At 36.5% G+C, this 16,145-nt stretch overlaps 1 protein-coding gene across 2 annotated transcripts in view; it reads left to right on the top strand.

Annotated features, from left to right (window-relative positions):
• Positions 1 to 16,145, top strand: part of LOC125695164 (growth arrest-specific protein 2-like) — a 260,093-nt gene that overhangs the window by 17,382 nt on the left and 226,566 nt on the right. For both annotated transcript variants that reach the window (XR_007377836.1, XM_048949317.1), the window contains exon 3: positions 28 to 152. Coding sequence is in view for 1 of the 2 variants with exons in the window: in XM_048949317.1 (XP_048805274.1) it covers positions 28 to 152 (125 nt within the window). In the remaining variant the exon portion in view is untranslated. The remainder of the gene's footprint in view (positions 1 to 27; positions 153 to 16,145) is intronic.

Raw genomic sequence — 16,145 nt, 5'->3', positions numbered from 1 at the left:
CATGCTAACTTTCTGCTTGCTGTTCAGGTAGAGAAATAACAGCAGAAACCTTTATGGAGAAATTGGATAATGGTGCCTTGCTTTGTCGGTTAGCTGAGACCCTGCAGGAGAAATTAAAAGAAAACAGCTTTGAGGCAAACAAGCCTGGCAAAGTAAGTGTTGTTAACTATTCTAGCATGTAATATTTTGCAATTAAAAGTTTTCATTTATGGTGCCTCTATTAATGGACAGGGAGGTAATTCTTCCATGCAGAGAAGAAGATAATGTAAAACTGGGAGAAATGAATGCTTCTTCAATAATTATGAAGTAATAATACAAGGAAGATATTCAGAATCAACTTGTAACATGTTGAAGATAGCTTCCATATCACACTGTTAGATCTTATTTGATAACAGACAAAATGCAATTCTTGTATGTATTTGCAATGGGGAATATTAAGGAGCAGAGGGAGGTGTCATTTCCTCCTTAAACAGCTCCCAGAAGGCCAGTAACACAATTCTGCAGTTAGTTTTCATGTCTAGAGTTTAAAGGTCCTGTGGTGTACTGGAAGGGATTCAGAGCTGCAGAGATATTGTGGAAAACATAAACATTCAGAAGATACTGAAGAGCTTTGCAAAGACTGAGTTAAGCTCTCACTTGATCCCAGCCATAGGCCAGTCTTACTGGGAGAAGCTAAAGAGTGCAGTGAGCATCTCTTTGGGAGAAGTTAGGTGAAATTATTGATATTTACATCAACTCATTTGCTCTAAATCTGATTTTATTTCTCTGTTGATCTGGTTGAATTCAGATTCATCTTCCTTTTCAAGGAAGGTTAAAAAAAAAAAAGCCTAAGAGCAGGAAACAAAAAAATGCACCGTCTGTTCTTGATGTTCTCACAATGTGTCTATAGGAGAAATCAGGGCACAGAATAAATTTTATCAGCAGTTCTGAGAACTGACAGTGTTGTCAAGAGCAGCTTCTTTAAGTTGTTTTTCTCATAATTGTTGTTGCAGAAGGAATTGTTTGTTCTAAGGCAGGCTTCATTTTTAACTTTGTGCAGGTTTTTGTGCTTGTAGAGGGGAGAACTGGATTTTCTTCTTCTGTCTTTCTGTATTCTGCTTGCTTTATTTCCTGCTAGGAAGAGAAAGTAGGAGATGGATAGGTGGGAGGGAAAAAGACAAGAAGTAAATCAAAGAGAGAGGCAACACTACTTCCATAATGGAGGAAAAGACACATGAAACTCATATTCTGTATTTGAACTGGTAATCCAAATTTAGCTCGTGGAAGTACTGGATAACTTCTGAACTCCTCCCTGTGATGTGCTCCAGACTGTCTTTTACCTAAGAGGTGTCCTTTTAGTGTCTTGGTAACTTCCAAGCTGGGGAAAAAAAAAAAAGCCTTACTTTTGTTTGACTTTAGGAACTAATGGAAAAGAGGTATCACTTGTTAGTGATTCTTTGTACTTTTTTGTAAAAAGGTACTGTTATTAATAAAAGCTACTAAAAGCTTCAGTGATTACCCATAAGATGAATTTAGTTTCAGAGTTGTAAAATATTTTTCTGTTTCACATCTTACCCAGCTGGCATGCTAAAAAGGCCATTAAATTGTAAAGGTCGATGCTTTTTCTCTTTTTCATTTCTCTAAAGTAGACATCTTGAAAAGCCATGTCCACTGAGTATAAAATTTCAGGAAAATAATAGATGTAAATTGATCAACAGGCACAGAACTTTAGAGAATATTCAGAAGTTCAAATAACGCACTTTGTTGTTACAAACTTTGTTTGCTTGTCTTGTTATTTTGTCTTGCATCATCAGACTTTTTTTTGACAATGGATCATTTTGAGATACCTGGCAAGATAACCTGGGAACATGTCAATGTTTGATACTTCTTTGTTCTGCATCTGGAAAGAACTAGAGCTCTCTTCTTACTTCCTCATCTGACAATATAGCCTTTCTTACTTCAGATAGCTGATCCACTTTTTTTTTGAACTGAAGTTGCATTAGGAGCCAACTAAACTTTTGTAATCCTATATCTTATTGGAATAACTAAAATTTTTTGGCCTTTTTTTTGTTTGTCAAGCTGTTATAACAGGCAATGCAATTAGATGGAAAAACATTCTACTCCACTGCAGTTTTACCAAAATATATTATTTCATACTTATTAAAAATTCAAAGAAATGGCAGAGTAATAGCGTTTGTGTCACTGTAGGCTATTAGGGAACTATTTATCCTTTCAGACTGTAACTCCCTGTGTAGCAATCTCAAGCAATATGAATCGTCTGCAAATTGGAAAATCTGACTTGTGGTGCCAAGGAAATATATGAGGAGATTATACTGTATGAAATTTAGCATAGTAAGAATTCCAAAATCCTCCTCTGAATTATTATTATTATTATTATTATTATTATGCACTCTGTTAATAATATATATGGAACTTTGGGGCCATTTGACTTTACTCTGAACAGGAAAACAGAAATATTAGTCTTTCAATGAGGTGCTTTGCAGCAGAAGACTTCACTGGTAGGTGGGAGTTCTACAGGTACCAATCTCTGCCAAAATACATACAAAGATTTTTATCCATATATTTTATTTATTTGAGATTTTTTAGATCGAAGCAGACCAATAGTAAATGAGTGGCTGCCAGAAGAATCAGTTTGAAGGCAGCGCCAGGGTGCAACTGATTGAGGGAGACAGGATGAGGATAAGGCTGAGGATAAAGATACTGTGAGGGAAAAAAGTCTTCCAATTAAATCCCTCCACTAGCTTGCAGATTTTATTTACTTTCCTTATATATGTGCTACTTCCTAGATGGCAAAGCTCCATAAAATACTTTGGGTTTAGTTTTGTCTTAGAGGAAGATGATATATTCCGTTCTGTTTGATAGATACTGCTGTTCATGAATTTGCTTTTTCAGCTCTTTGAAGCTGTCTGGTAAGTTCAGCTGCAATGGCAACACATGTAAGAAGTCAATTGGAAACTAATAGTGCATACACTGACTCACTAGTTGTTTGCAGTTATTTCTGAAGTCTATATTGCAGTACTTTACAGAATCCAGAGGTTAAATCCTATTGCCTCTGATTAAACTTCTTAGGCAATAAGTTTTTATTAATTGTCTGTCTTGCGTTTGTTTCTTAATGAAACTTGAATACTTCCTCTCTCATGAGAGAGAAACGAATGCTTTGTCTTTAGGGAAATCCCGTAGGCCAGCCTTTTTGCCTGAGAAATAAATTAAGAAAGCATAAATGAAAATGGCTATGTCTCCCAAAATATAAAGTCTACTAAATCTAGAAGGAACGTGCTGGTATTGATATAAACTCTTCCTGTGTGGTATGGAGATGCTTTTGTATGTTGGAGATATTATCAAAAGAGTAAAGAAGCTGCTAGTAATGTGACTTTGGGAATACAGCTTTAAGAAACTGGAAAGTAGATTAAGGGATGTACAATACAAAAAATAAAGAGGAAGGCAACAAAGGTCAGTAGAGTAGCCTTTTATGTAGAAGGACTAAATAGGTTAGGAGTCTTAGTGCAGAAAGGAGCAGCAGTGCGTATGATGGAACCTTCAAAATCAAGGTGGTGTGGCAGATATTCTCTATGCAGAACTGTAACATCTAGTTAAGCTAGTAGGAGCCAAACAAAAAACAGGGGTTTCTTCTTTATGAAGTGACTGGTGGATGCTACGTAGTCTTAAAGTTAACCTGAATTCAGGAAAACACTGAACAAGGTAATGAATGCACAGTAACCACATCTACTGTCCCCTTGCATAAAGTGATTAGAGCCTGAGTATGTGTTGAGAAGTGTAATGTGTGCTGTTGTCTTAGTCTTCCCTAGATACCCACTTAAGGTCAGTCTAGGCTAGCTAGTTCCTTGGCTCACCTGGTAGAGTGCTTCAGTGGCTTATTACTTCATGGGGATGAATAACTTGCTGGCTGTGCAGCATGTTATCTATCTTTTCACAAGGTTCAAACTTCAACTAAATTAAAATAAATTGTAGTTCTATACACAGAAACATAATTTTCACTCTTTAGGACTGAATCTTTACAGCTAAAAATAGTATCCAAATCAGAGTGTACTTCATATCTGTTACCCAAAGGAATAGTATGCACCAGAGTTTGGCAGCCTCTGATGCCATTTACACCTTATCTTCTCATTGCCCACCTAAGCTTAATGCCATCATAGATTCTGTTGGGTGTCAGAACAGATAACCTGAATGCATCTGTCATGAGACTGAATCTCTAACTTGTGGTGTTAGTTAATCATACAATAGTATATTATTGAAAGCATTTCAGTTTCTAAAGATGAAAAATTCAACAGTGGTTGATGTTGGGTGCAAGGTTCTTTTGCACACTCCAGAAAACAGTCATCTTCTTTGTTCAGCAGCTAGATTCAGGCATGCTTCACAACCTGAGGGTTGGGAAATGTTGATGTTGGTTTTGATCCCTTGCTTCAGGAGGACAAAACTTTGAGTTTTAAATGTAAATAGAAATTTTAATTAGGGAGTGCAGTGTTAGAATAATGTGACTATTCCATGTGTTGAGAGAAATATTTTTTAAAATTTATATGGAGTTTTTACCCTCATAAGTAAGCCAATTCATGTACATGTATGAAATGACAAGGAGATGACTGATATCCATTTTAATAAATGCTGAACATTTGTAGTAAGTTCCTGGAACTACCTGGGCTGCTGCTAATGATCTGCTGTCTAGAAACTACAGACTTATTATAGCAGGAGTTATTCCATAAAAGTGATTCATGTAGCAGGATGCCATTTTGTAATTTTCTCCCATAGGCTTGGATTTCATCTCCAAGCTGTCCTGGCAGTATTTTACTTTTCCTGACAGATAGTTAATTTGAGAATCTCACAGCTGCACAAACAAATTTAAAGCATCAAGGCATGTGCAGTATGCACAGAGCCCCCATTTGCTTAGGCTTATTTTAGTAAGCCCGTTAATTATGATTTTAAAATAAACACGGAGAAATTGTGTTAATAGTTATCACCATTTTAATAGGCTATGTATAACAGTCTGCCCACCAGCCTTGAAGTCATATATTTATATATATTTATGAATATTCTACTTAAAACGATGTTTTCATGGCAAATGAATGAGAAGAGTTTGAAGTTGAATCGTTCCTTTTCTCCGAGTTCTCAGAAGTTAATCAGGTAATTTCGACTCAGATCTCGCCTAGAAATACTTTTGAATGATGAATCCACATCTAAAATTCAGCCCCATTTTCAGGAAACCTTGTTCTAGATTTGATTTTCTCTGTGAAAGTAGACATACAAAGGAAAACGAAGTTGAAAATATTTGAGTCTTTGAACACTTAATTCACATATGGATGCAACTTTATTCTTCCAATGGAAGCTGTGATTTAATAGCTTCCCTATTTAATGAGATTAAAATGAGTGTATGTGGAAAAAAAAAAGCTGTTGTGTATCAAACACTAATTTTTGCCCTCGTGCACGTATGTACTTAAAACTATAGCAATTTATTCGCACACACATTCATGTTTCCTAACATTAAGAGATTCTGTTTATCTCTTAGCCATAGTCCTATTATCTGGAGTGTTTTCTGCAGTGGTTCCACATGCAAAGCTTTCACTTTCACTGGAGAATACACTTGTGAATCTGATGCTCGGTGGGTACGGAGCACCATCATAGCATTGACTTCAATGGACACATGCTGATTTACCTACAGTAAAATTTTGGCTAAGCAAATGCACTGTGTGTATTTTGAGATCTATAGCCAGGAGATCTAGACTGAGATGTGGGGTGGAGATATTCTGCTCTTAATTTATGTCTAATATTGAAGTTGGATCTTAGCTAAGCAGCAATTCATTGGATTTTGTTTGAAGTTTTCAAGATGGTCATGCTTGTAAGGACAGTTTTGTATCTGTGGAAGTAGGGACAGAATCCTGTAAGCTGAAGGACCCTCCAAGCCAGGGATTTAACTTAAGTTCTGTCAATGGGGCTAATGTCAGAAAGGCAAGATTATGAACTGGAGTTCACTTTCAGTTTCAGGTAAAAGCTTATTGTTTGCTCTTGGAATAATGTATAGTCTGCTTTCATTTTGCACATCTATTACCTGGGATGCTGTTTGTTTGCTGTACATTAATGCGTTGATTTGTAAATGAAGCTCGTCTTGTGCCAAACCCTGCTGCTACCCAATTTGCCAAGCTGTGATCAGTATTAGTTAGTTTGTATTATGGAAAAATAGACGACTCTGCTCATTTAAAAAATAAAAATTTAAAAAAAAAAAAAAAAAAAAAAAAGGAAACATGATTCTGTAAACATTAACGACAGACAGGCCTTTGTTTTTGATTCTTTTACTTGAGTGGGCTTTATGTCTGCTCTGCAATAAGGCCACAAAAAAGAAGAAAAAAAGAAAATGAGTAAATGCAGTATCCCTACAGAGGAGAATCTGGACTAATGCTTTAGGATTTAGCTTATTTCCCGTATCATTTCCCATATCAGCAATCCCATATTAGGATTGCTCTAACTGTTCACAAGAACTAAAGATGTGTTTATTCTTGTTCTCTTCTCAATTGTTCATTTGAATAAAGGTGATCATGTGAGTGGAAAAATAATCAGAATTCTGGGGGTTCATGAGGAGTAACAAATACCTTTGTGTCTCTGAGGAATGCATTGGTGAGATAATCAAGTCTTCTGGCAGCAGTTTAGAAATGAGAAATTCTAATTTATCTTCATATTGATGAATTATGTAAGTTAAACGACAAATTAATACCTCACCATAACCCTCATTTTTAAGTAATCTAAGAAGGTCATTTAAGTAAAGGACAGGAGAGAGAAGACTTATACAGATACTAGAAAGTTAAATTATTTTTGTTTGTAGAACAAATTACCCACTTGACAAATGTTCTGTCAGTTTATTTTCCACCTAAATTCAAATATCAAACTAAGTAGAGAACTAGGAATGTATTTAATAATTCCTTGAGCCAACTATCTTGGCTGGTAGGCAGGACAGACTGTGCATGGCATAGTTCAGACTCCTGACAATTGGTTTAAGATTCAACTAAGCCTGAATGAAGTAGAAAGAATCACTGTATTTTTTAATACAGTGATTTAATTTAAAAATGAAGAGATGAATAAAATAATAAAAATTGGGCTAGTTATTGCAGATTATAAAATGAATACATAAACTTTTTGAGTTTCTCTACTGGAATTATCAAAACCTGGGTGCATATTAAATTGTTCAGTTAAAACGCAAAGAAGGAACAAATTTATATATTTTTCATTTCTCCTCAAGAAGAAAATGTGCTGCCCTAACAAAATCTTCCTCCCATTGAATGATTGAGGTGTTCTGCAATTAAAATCAGTAAATTCGTAGTTGCCTTTTGTCAGATCTTCCTGAAATACAGTCATACTTTCTGGACTTACTGCAACAAGTTCTTAAAAAAGAATGAAGTTAACAGATTTCTAAGCAGAATCAGGTATGTGTGCTTGCTATGAGAATGTCTGTAGGTACAGCAGAATTGCATCAGTGTTCTTTAAATTAGGAAAGGGAGTCATTTTTCCATGAGTAAAGGTGTATAATTCAAGTTCAAATAGAAATTACACTAAGTTTTCTCTTTGGGTGGTCTCTTCTTTCTTTTTTTTTTTTTTTTTTTTGAAATGTTTTTCTTTTCTTCTTCATGTTACTCTTAGACATTGGATATCCAGACTAATAATGTGATCTAGTCAACATGGTATTTTAGTTTTTACTATAAGCTTCACTTTCTCAAGGTTATCTGTATGCTGTAGATGGATTCCCATCAAAAACAGTATTCTGTAAGCTTGGTGCCTTGAGCCTGTCTGTCCAGAGGAAAACTCAGCTGCTGCTTATCCATCTATGTGCGTGCTACATGGCAGAGCAAAACACCACACTGCCTAAGCAGGTCTGGTCTGCCCATGGTCATGTTCAGGTGCTCTCTGTGAGCTGTAAATCTGACTCTCGAGCCAAGAATGTGGTTAGGCTATGAACAGATTTTCTGTGGTCTGTGGCAGTAATTTGCTTGTCTGCACTCTTGTACTTTCTGGAGAAGCTATTTGTTTTGCAGCTAAAGCCTGCGGAGCCAATTTCTAATCGTGCACAGTAGAGATACGGCCCTCAGTTTCTCAAGAGGATTAAAAAAAAGTACAGCACTACCTTTTTGCATATCAATCTTTATAGTGACATCCTCGTGTGGATGCAAGGGGAGAAGAGTGATCTTGTCAAAAGATGAGCAATTCCTAATGCATCTGGAAGGAATTATTTCCACAAGACTGGAAAGCAGTTTATTAGTGAATTCCTTGTACCCTTCTCAGACGTGTCAATAGCTTGCTGAGCTCCTGCTCATACACACAACTGGATTGCTATCATGTTTTTTGCAGATACTGTAAGACTGACCTGCAAGTGGTTATGTGAACAAACCCTATATGCCTCAGCAAGTCATTCTTACTTACCACTTACATGTTTCTGCCTACAGGAGGGTTGCATGACAGTATAGGATTCTCAAGAGATCATAATAGGAGATTTCTGAACTATTTGAGGATCTTCTGTGGCTGTCTGCTTGGCACTTTCTAAATGATTATGTTGAAGAATTTAGCAGCTTGGTGTTTTATGCAGAATGTTGAGGGCAGTGCTACAGTACTGGAAAAAGCACAGAAACATGATGCTTCATCATGATCATCATTCCTACTGATGCTATATGTCCTTTGGGAAACATGGTTTCTTCCATCATTTTATTGTAGCAGAAGTGGTAATTTAATCTCCATGGGAAGATTTAGGATCTCTTGCATATCTCTCCTTCCACTCCCGCTTGACCTTGCAGAAGTATTAAAAATTTGCATCTCAAGGTAAATGTCATGGAAAAAGTAGTGCATCCATAAGCAGCAAATAGCCTGTTAGCTCCTGCTTTGGAAAATATGTTAATCCACTTAAAAAGAGGACTGAACTTTGTTTACTAACAGCATCACTTAAACAGGAATTGTCTCACGTTTTTGTTGCTTTCTTTTTTTTTTTTTTTCCCCAGAGATATCTGACAAATCCAGAGATATCTAACTAATACAACTTTTAAATGAAATACTAAAACTTAGATTCTTCATAAAATATCAGTTGAAACTGGATCTTTGTTTGAATAGAGTTTTACCATTACTCCATCCAGCATGTTGCAAATAGATATATTTTTCTAATTTGTAGTTATGAGGAATACTATTTAGACTATTATAACATTTCTGTTCCAGATAATTCCACATTAGGCAGTTGAATGAATTAGCTTATGTTTATTGATTATTATGCTTTTTGATTGTTGAGAAAATCTAAATTAGATCAACTATCCTTAGCTTAACTGTGCATCACGTCAAACTTAGTGTTAGCAGCTTGAAGGGAGAGAACTACATAATTTGATGTTTTTACCAATAGTGAGTCTTGAACTTAAAAAATGAGCCAAAATTTCTGAAATGATAATAGCAAATATACTGCCATATGTTACGACTGCAAGGCAGGAGAAAATGTTAGTCATTTTCAAGGATAGAAACCAATGTATCATAATCATAATTATGTCTAATTCATTTATTTAAACAAACATATTCCCACTAGGGCTTGTGTAGGTAAATTGGCCTCAACTGCTTCAAGTATAAAGTAAAGCTTTTTTTTGAGACTGACTTAAGTCTGGTTTGGAAATTTGGCTGTACAGATTAACATTCCAACATGTTTTTCAAATCATGGATGCTTTTAAATTTTACATCAGTGTAGAATTCCCAGGGCTCTAGCAGTTTCCTTGTGGTTTCTAATTGGAGAACTTTTATAACATCACCCTTTATCATAAAGGCAAAGGTACAATTTTTCTTAGAAAATGAACATGAAGGACTTTGGAGAGTCAGACTTACCTGTAGCGAACTATGTGTGAGACTCTTTCTGAATGTTTTCAGTATCTGTGTAAAAATTACATCTTTGTTACACATCTGGAAATAGAAGAAATGAACACGTAAAGCATCTGAAAAAAAAAGTCTGTCTTCCTTTAGACTGTAGATCTTTATCACAGTCTTCCTTGACGCTTGGCTCATGTTAGGTAAAGCACCATTTGGAACTAATCATTAGAAAGGGCTGGGAAGCATGCACAGGCTCCGTCCCCACCTCACGCTTCAAAAGATTGCGAAGTGTGAGATTGATCATTGGGAGAAGTGCTGTAGGAAAGGAAAGACTGTAGTGTGCCTGACAGTACACTCAGAATTATAATAATTATATCTATGAATTTGAATGACTGCCTGTGTTTGTTATTCAGGCTGCCAATGAAAATTTAGCCTCTATAATTCTGCAGATCAAAGAAATGTGTTGGTTGTTTGAATGTTCCATGTGAACACATGGAAACATCTTTTGATATGAAATGTTGGAGCCTATACCTTGTTTTGATAGGCTTGTTTTATTCAAACTGAAATTGTGTAAGCATAGTCATTGCCTTAGCTTGGACTCTTCTGGAATGATTAAAAGGAAAAACTGACTTTGAAATTTCTGAGGCTAAAATAAGTTGGTTTTGCTAAAATATGGTGTTTTTCATATTTGAGAGAATTGTTTTCCTTTCAGGAATATTGACCTTCCTGAAAGTCATGTTAAGGAGTGTGAGGGACAACCAGGTGATCTGAGACAGCCAGCATGGCTTTACCAAGGGAAGGTCATGCCAGATCCATCTGGGGGCCTTCTGTAATGGAGTGACGGCATCAGTGGACAAAGGGAAGGCAGCTGATGTCCTCTACCTGAATTTCTGCAAGGCCTCTGACGTGATTTCTCACCACATCCTTATCTCTAAATTGGAGAGATACGGATTTGAAGGAATTGATTGGAAGGCCACAGCCAGAGGGTTGTTGTCAATGGATCTATGTCCAGGTGGAGATTGGGAATGAGCAGTGTTACTCAGGGGTCTGTTTTGAGTCCAGTACTCTTTAACATCTTTATCAGTGACATAGATAATTGGATTGAGTGCAACCCTCAGCAAGTTTGCTGATGACACAAAACTGAGTGGTGCGATCGATACAGCAGAAGGAAGGGATGCCATCCAGAGGGACCTTGATAAGCTCAAAAGGTGGGCCCTTGTGAAACTAATGAGCTTCAACAAAGCAACGTGCAAACTTAAGATGAGCCAGCAGTGTGCGCTTGCAGCCTCTAAGGTCAGTGGTACCTTGGGTTCCATCAGAAGAGGGGTGGCAAGCAGGGTGCAGGAGGTGATTGTTCCCCTCTATTTTGCCCTCACCCAGAGTACTGCATCGGAATCCAGGGATCCCAATGCAGGGAAGGTGTGGAACTTCTAGAATGGGTCCAGAGGAGGGCCATGAAGATGATGCAAGGGCAGGAACACCTTTCCTATGAAGATAGGCTGAAGGAACTGCGTTTGTTCAGACTGGAAAAGAGAAGGCTGCAGGGAGCCTCACTGTGGCCTTCCAGTATTTAAAAGGAGTTGAAAAACTTTTTGCATGGGTAATTGGTGATAAGACAAGGGAATGGTTTTAAACTAAGGGAGATTTAGATTAGATGTCAGGGGGAAATTTTTTACTGAGAGATTGAGGACGTGCTGGATCAGGTTGTCCAGAGAGGTGGTGGATTCCCCATTCCTGGAGTTGTTTACGGCCAGGTTGGATGGGGAATTTAAAAAATCCCAATCTAAACATAAATTCTGAAAACCAATGGTCTAACCATTGCTCAGAACACTTATTGAATGAGAATGAACTTCCAAGTGTAAGTTCTGCCATGATGTCTATTAATTATTCTGCATTTTATTTACAGAATTTTAATAAACTTTGTTTATTTAGATAGTAATCTTTCTCTTTAGAATTTATTCTGTGGCATTTAAAAGCACCTTTGATATTTGCTTTGGCGTGCTGATATTTTCAGAACATAGATTAATGTAAGAAACGTCTTTAAACCTAACACATTCTTGCAGTTTGTAAACTAAATTAAAATGTCTTTGAAAGGTGATCAAGAAAGGTGACTTTGTTAGTAAGCTTAAGTATTTTATGTAGTTAGATGTCCAGAAACTTTGAAAGCCCATTTATAGATCTTCTGAAGTTTAAATAGATTCAATTATTTAACTAAATTTAAAAGTGTGTAATTGAGGCTGGGTTTAAGTTAGGTTAGTTTTTCATAATTATTTATTAAACCCATATTTTTGAGATGATAATTAGGGTTTTTATCTGCTGCTGAATGACCAGGAGGCTCTGTTTTGGACAGAACCCTTGGAAGAAGAAAGCCATGAACAAAGTCTTAGCTTTTAAATGCATGTTATTGTTAAATTAAGTTTATTCTGCATATACACTTTTATCTTAAGTAGTGTAGTGGAAATGGTAAGTCATGGCTTGAAGCAGTGATTGAGCACCTGGTGGAAAGGCAGGGCCAACCCAAGGGAGCTCAGGTGCAGCTGAATGACCAGAAGGGCTGGAGCCAGGATCCACCCCTTCCCAGACCTATTTAAGGGCATGGAGTGGAGGTAAGGTGTTTTGCTGGAGGTCCCTGCCTACTGGAGGCCTGTTGAAGGTAAGTAGTTATTCTTCCATTGTTTTTGTATCTACAGCTGCTGTGATTGGGCTTGTTCTTATTTGCTACAGCCTAGGATTGTGCTACTCCACTACTGTCGCTGTACTTTCCATCACGTTATAGCGTTACAAGCAGTTAAAATTAGTGCTACTTGAAAGAAATGAGAGTTTATATTTGACTGATACCAATAAAGAATGCACGCTTAAGTTTGTATTTAACACTGTACTCTCTAACTTTAAACAAAGCCACAATGATGTTATCTATTTCTGTTGTCACACCATAAATCTGTTGGGCATTCCAGAGAGATCCCAATTACTTTAATAAAGTCTAGGAAGTTGATAATGAGTCATTTTTGGCTTTTGACAATTTCTGCAGCGATTGCATAACGTAACAATCTGGTTACCATATGATTTTTAAACTTGAAATTCAACCTGCTATATCAAAATGGCATCTTTCTGCAGTATGATGGTGGGAAGGCTACCTGTCACTGAAAGACACTTGATGTTTAACCAATTATTGCATTAGTTGCTTGGAGGCATTGTCTATTGCAAATGCAGTGTCACTTCTCATATGTCTAGAAGCTATTTCTGATTCCATGTTGAAAAAGATTGCACAATTTCTATTGATCAAAATCACTTCAAAATTTCTACATTGAGTTTCTGTTTTAAATTTCCCTCTATTAGTTTTAATTCTATCTCTAGAAGAACTAGAGGGGATTGTATTATTCTTTTTTCTTTAAATTTTGGTGTTTTTTTTTTTATGATGGGAGAGGTTTTATTTTCTAACTCCATGTACGTATTTTTTTATTCAGAGTTATTTATATTCATTTTGTTCATTTAGTACATTTGATTGAAGAACCTGTCTGCCATAGTAAATGGAGTAGGGAGGGGGAAAAGAGGTATGTGAAGTCCATCTTATCAATGAGTAATTATTTTTTTGTTGCAGGAATTGTTTAATTTATTCATTGTTCTGTTCATACTTGCCGATGCTTCCTTGCTTTTCATTAAATCTGAATCTTGGCACTGCAGTGCAGTGTAAGATGAACTTCATTTGCTAAAGTTAGAATATGGGATACCTCTTCTGTGAATTATAAGTGGAGTCTGATATCTTCCAACTTTGAGTTTCTGAAGAATTAAGAAGAGCAGAAGGGAGTTTTAAAAGTCCCATCCAACTCTAAGCATTCTGTGATTCTACAGCAACTGAATTAATGCATCTGCGTAGACATATCCTCACTCTGCAATGAAGTGAGCAGCAGTCACTCAAAGAAGAGTAAGTTCTTCTAGCAGTGAGCTTTGGTTTATTTACATTGTACGAATTAATAAAGGACAATTAAAGAAACCATTCACAGAGAGGGTAATGGCAGGTCTTCTCTTTTTGTATTCCACAGCCGAAGAGCAAATTCAGGGGGAGGAAGACTTCTATAAGACTAATTAATAATAATAAAGTGGCAACAGAATTTAAGAAGTAGAAGATTATGTAGAGTAAGTAGAAGAGAAGCTAGTTTTGAAATTAAAGGCAAGTTTATAAAAAGCTATGAGACAGATACATGTTAAATCTCGCTTATATAATTAGTTTTCTCAATAAATACTTGTGTAATAATATTAAGTTGGTACTATGGACACACTGATGAATTCCAATACTGTGCTCTCAATAGGGTATTGCCTCCAACCTTGTTTTGGTTATTAGGTGGTAAAAGTAACTTTTTCCTATGAGTGTCTATCTAAACCTCTTCCACAACTGACAGAACTGCTAATCTTCTTCCTTGTATCCAAGTGAGGGTAGCAGTTCAAAAAAGCTGTGAAATTCCTTATTCAGAGAGGTTTGGGGTATGGTTAGGAATTTTAAAAATGTGACTCAAATCTGCTATTAAAAATGTGTTTTTCCTCATTTTGGAAATCCAGTTGAAAAATACGTTTTTCCATGTGATTTCAGAGCATTGGTGTAAGAGAGTCCCTTTTGGGTTTAGAAGCGAACCTGACAGCATTTTTCCAGGATTACATCATATGTTTCACTCACACTTTCACATCCTGCATTAAACCACATGCATGCACATCAACAAGACAAGATTGTAGAAGGAGGATAACTGGGGAACTGTTTTCGTGATATTTAATAGGAGTAATTGCAGCCACTGCTGTTTCAAAGCAACTGTGGTTATATTATACTGTGTCAACAAAAGTCAGTTGTGCCATATGGAAATATAATTACTTCAGAACGATCTGCTAGAAAGCACTTTCAAGCCATTCAGGCCATTTGTACAAATCAGTAAAGAATACTTATGTATGAAAGCTTTCTTAAATAAGAGCTTTCATGTATTTTAGGTTGAAAATTATGGTGATAGTTTTGGAATTATTAAAGAAAAAAAACAAGCCTGCATTTCTATTTAAAAGGTGGTAGGGAGATTTATTAGGTGATAAGAAAATACAAGTATTTCCCTGTGATTTCTGTGATCAACTTGGTCATGATCCTGCTGTTGTTTAATAGAAGGGAGGTTTTGCTGTTTTCTTCAATTCCTAACATTGTGGGAAATGGGATGACATACCAAATGCTATATGTTAGTGAGATTATGCAGTGCTGGGGATATTGGTCTGTCTTACAATTGTTCCATAAAATGTAAGGTGATGATGCAAGGTGATTATTTTTTTTTTTCTTTAATTATGTAAGGTTTTCCCCTTCTGTAGCCAATACATGTCTTGTTTTTACATTTCAGTGCTTTTCTCTTTTGAGCTTCTTGGAAGACCTGTTAATCAGATATTTTGTCTGTTACTCTGAAGTAGGGAATACTGGGGTTTTGTTAAGTATGATAAATGTGTCTAGATTCTCTTATTATTGGCTGTAGCTATAATTGTGAAACGTTATATTTAAAAGACTTTGAATTCTTTTAATTGTAAAGAAACTATTGTTAGGTCCATGGATGTCTAAACTTCACAGAGATATTAGGTCTGTTGATGTGCTTAAAGGTCTGTCTTGCTAAAGTATAGATGTGTTGTTTATGAATAGTCCGTTATGTAAATGAGGTTTTACATAGTTTATTTACTGACTACAACTGCACAGATTGCTGCTGTATAAACCATCTATTCTGAAGAACTAAAGAAATGCATTGAGTATGCAGTTATTGTGACAACCTATATCTGCAGATGGAAAATATTTAGAACCAAATTTCTTCCCACATTGTTAATAATGGAGAGAAACGGTGACCCATGCGATGCCTTCATGCCAGGCATTGGAAAGCTTTCCCAACAGCGCCCAGTAAGAAAGGCAGCATCATCTGCCTGGCCATCTCCTTGGCCATTGCTACTCTTCTGCTGCTGAGGGCATCCCCATGGAGCAGCTCCTGATCCCAGGCCAGCACTGCTTGCTGACTCTTGCCCCATAAACTCTGGACTGAGTAAGGCAGGTTGCTTGTGCCTGCAGTGGGAAAAAATCTCTTCTGATTGCTGACTGGCACCTACCAGCCACATAGCTTAATAGTTGCTTGCTTTTGTCTTTTTTACCCTTCCTCCTAGTTCAAATTTCCTGAAATAATATGAAGGTTTTACCACAGACTTCATACACCCAATAACATGACCTGAAAGAATACAGATCGCTTCTTGGGAGATGTGGTAGGATAAAGTCAATAAAGAAACAGAAAACAGAGCTGTTTCTGGAGAATTGAGTGGAAAGGAACAAACCT

The sequence above is a fragment of the Lagopus muta genome, chromosome 6, assembly GCF_023343835.1.
Source record: "Lagopus muta isolate bLagMut1 chromosome 6, bLagMut1 primary, whole genome shotgun sequence".
NCBI classification, from domain to species: Eukaryota; Metazoa; Chordata; class Aves; order Galliformes; family Phasianidae; genus Lagopus; species Lagopus muta.
The sequence above is the reverse complement of the archived record's forward strand: the minus strand, read 5'-3'. Positions and strand labels throughout refer to the sequence as shown.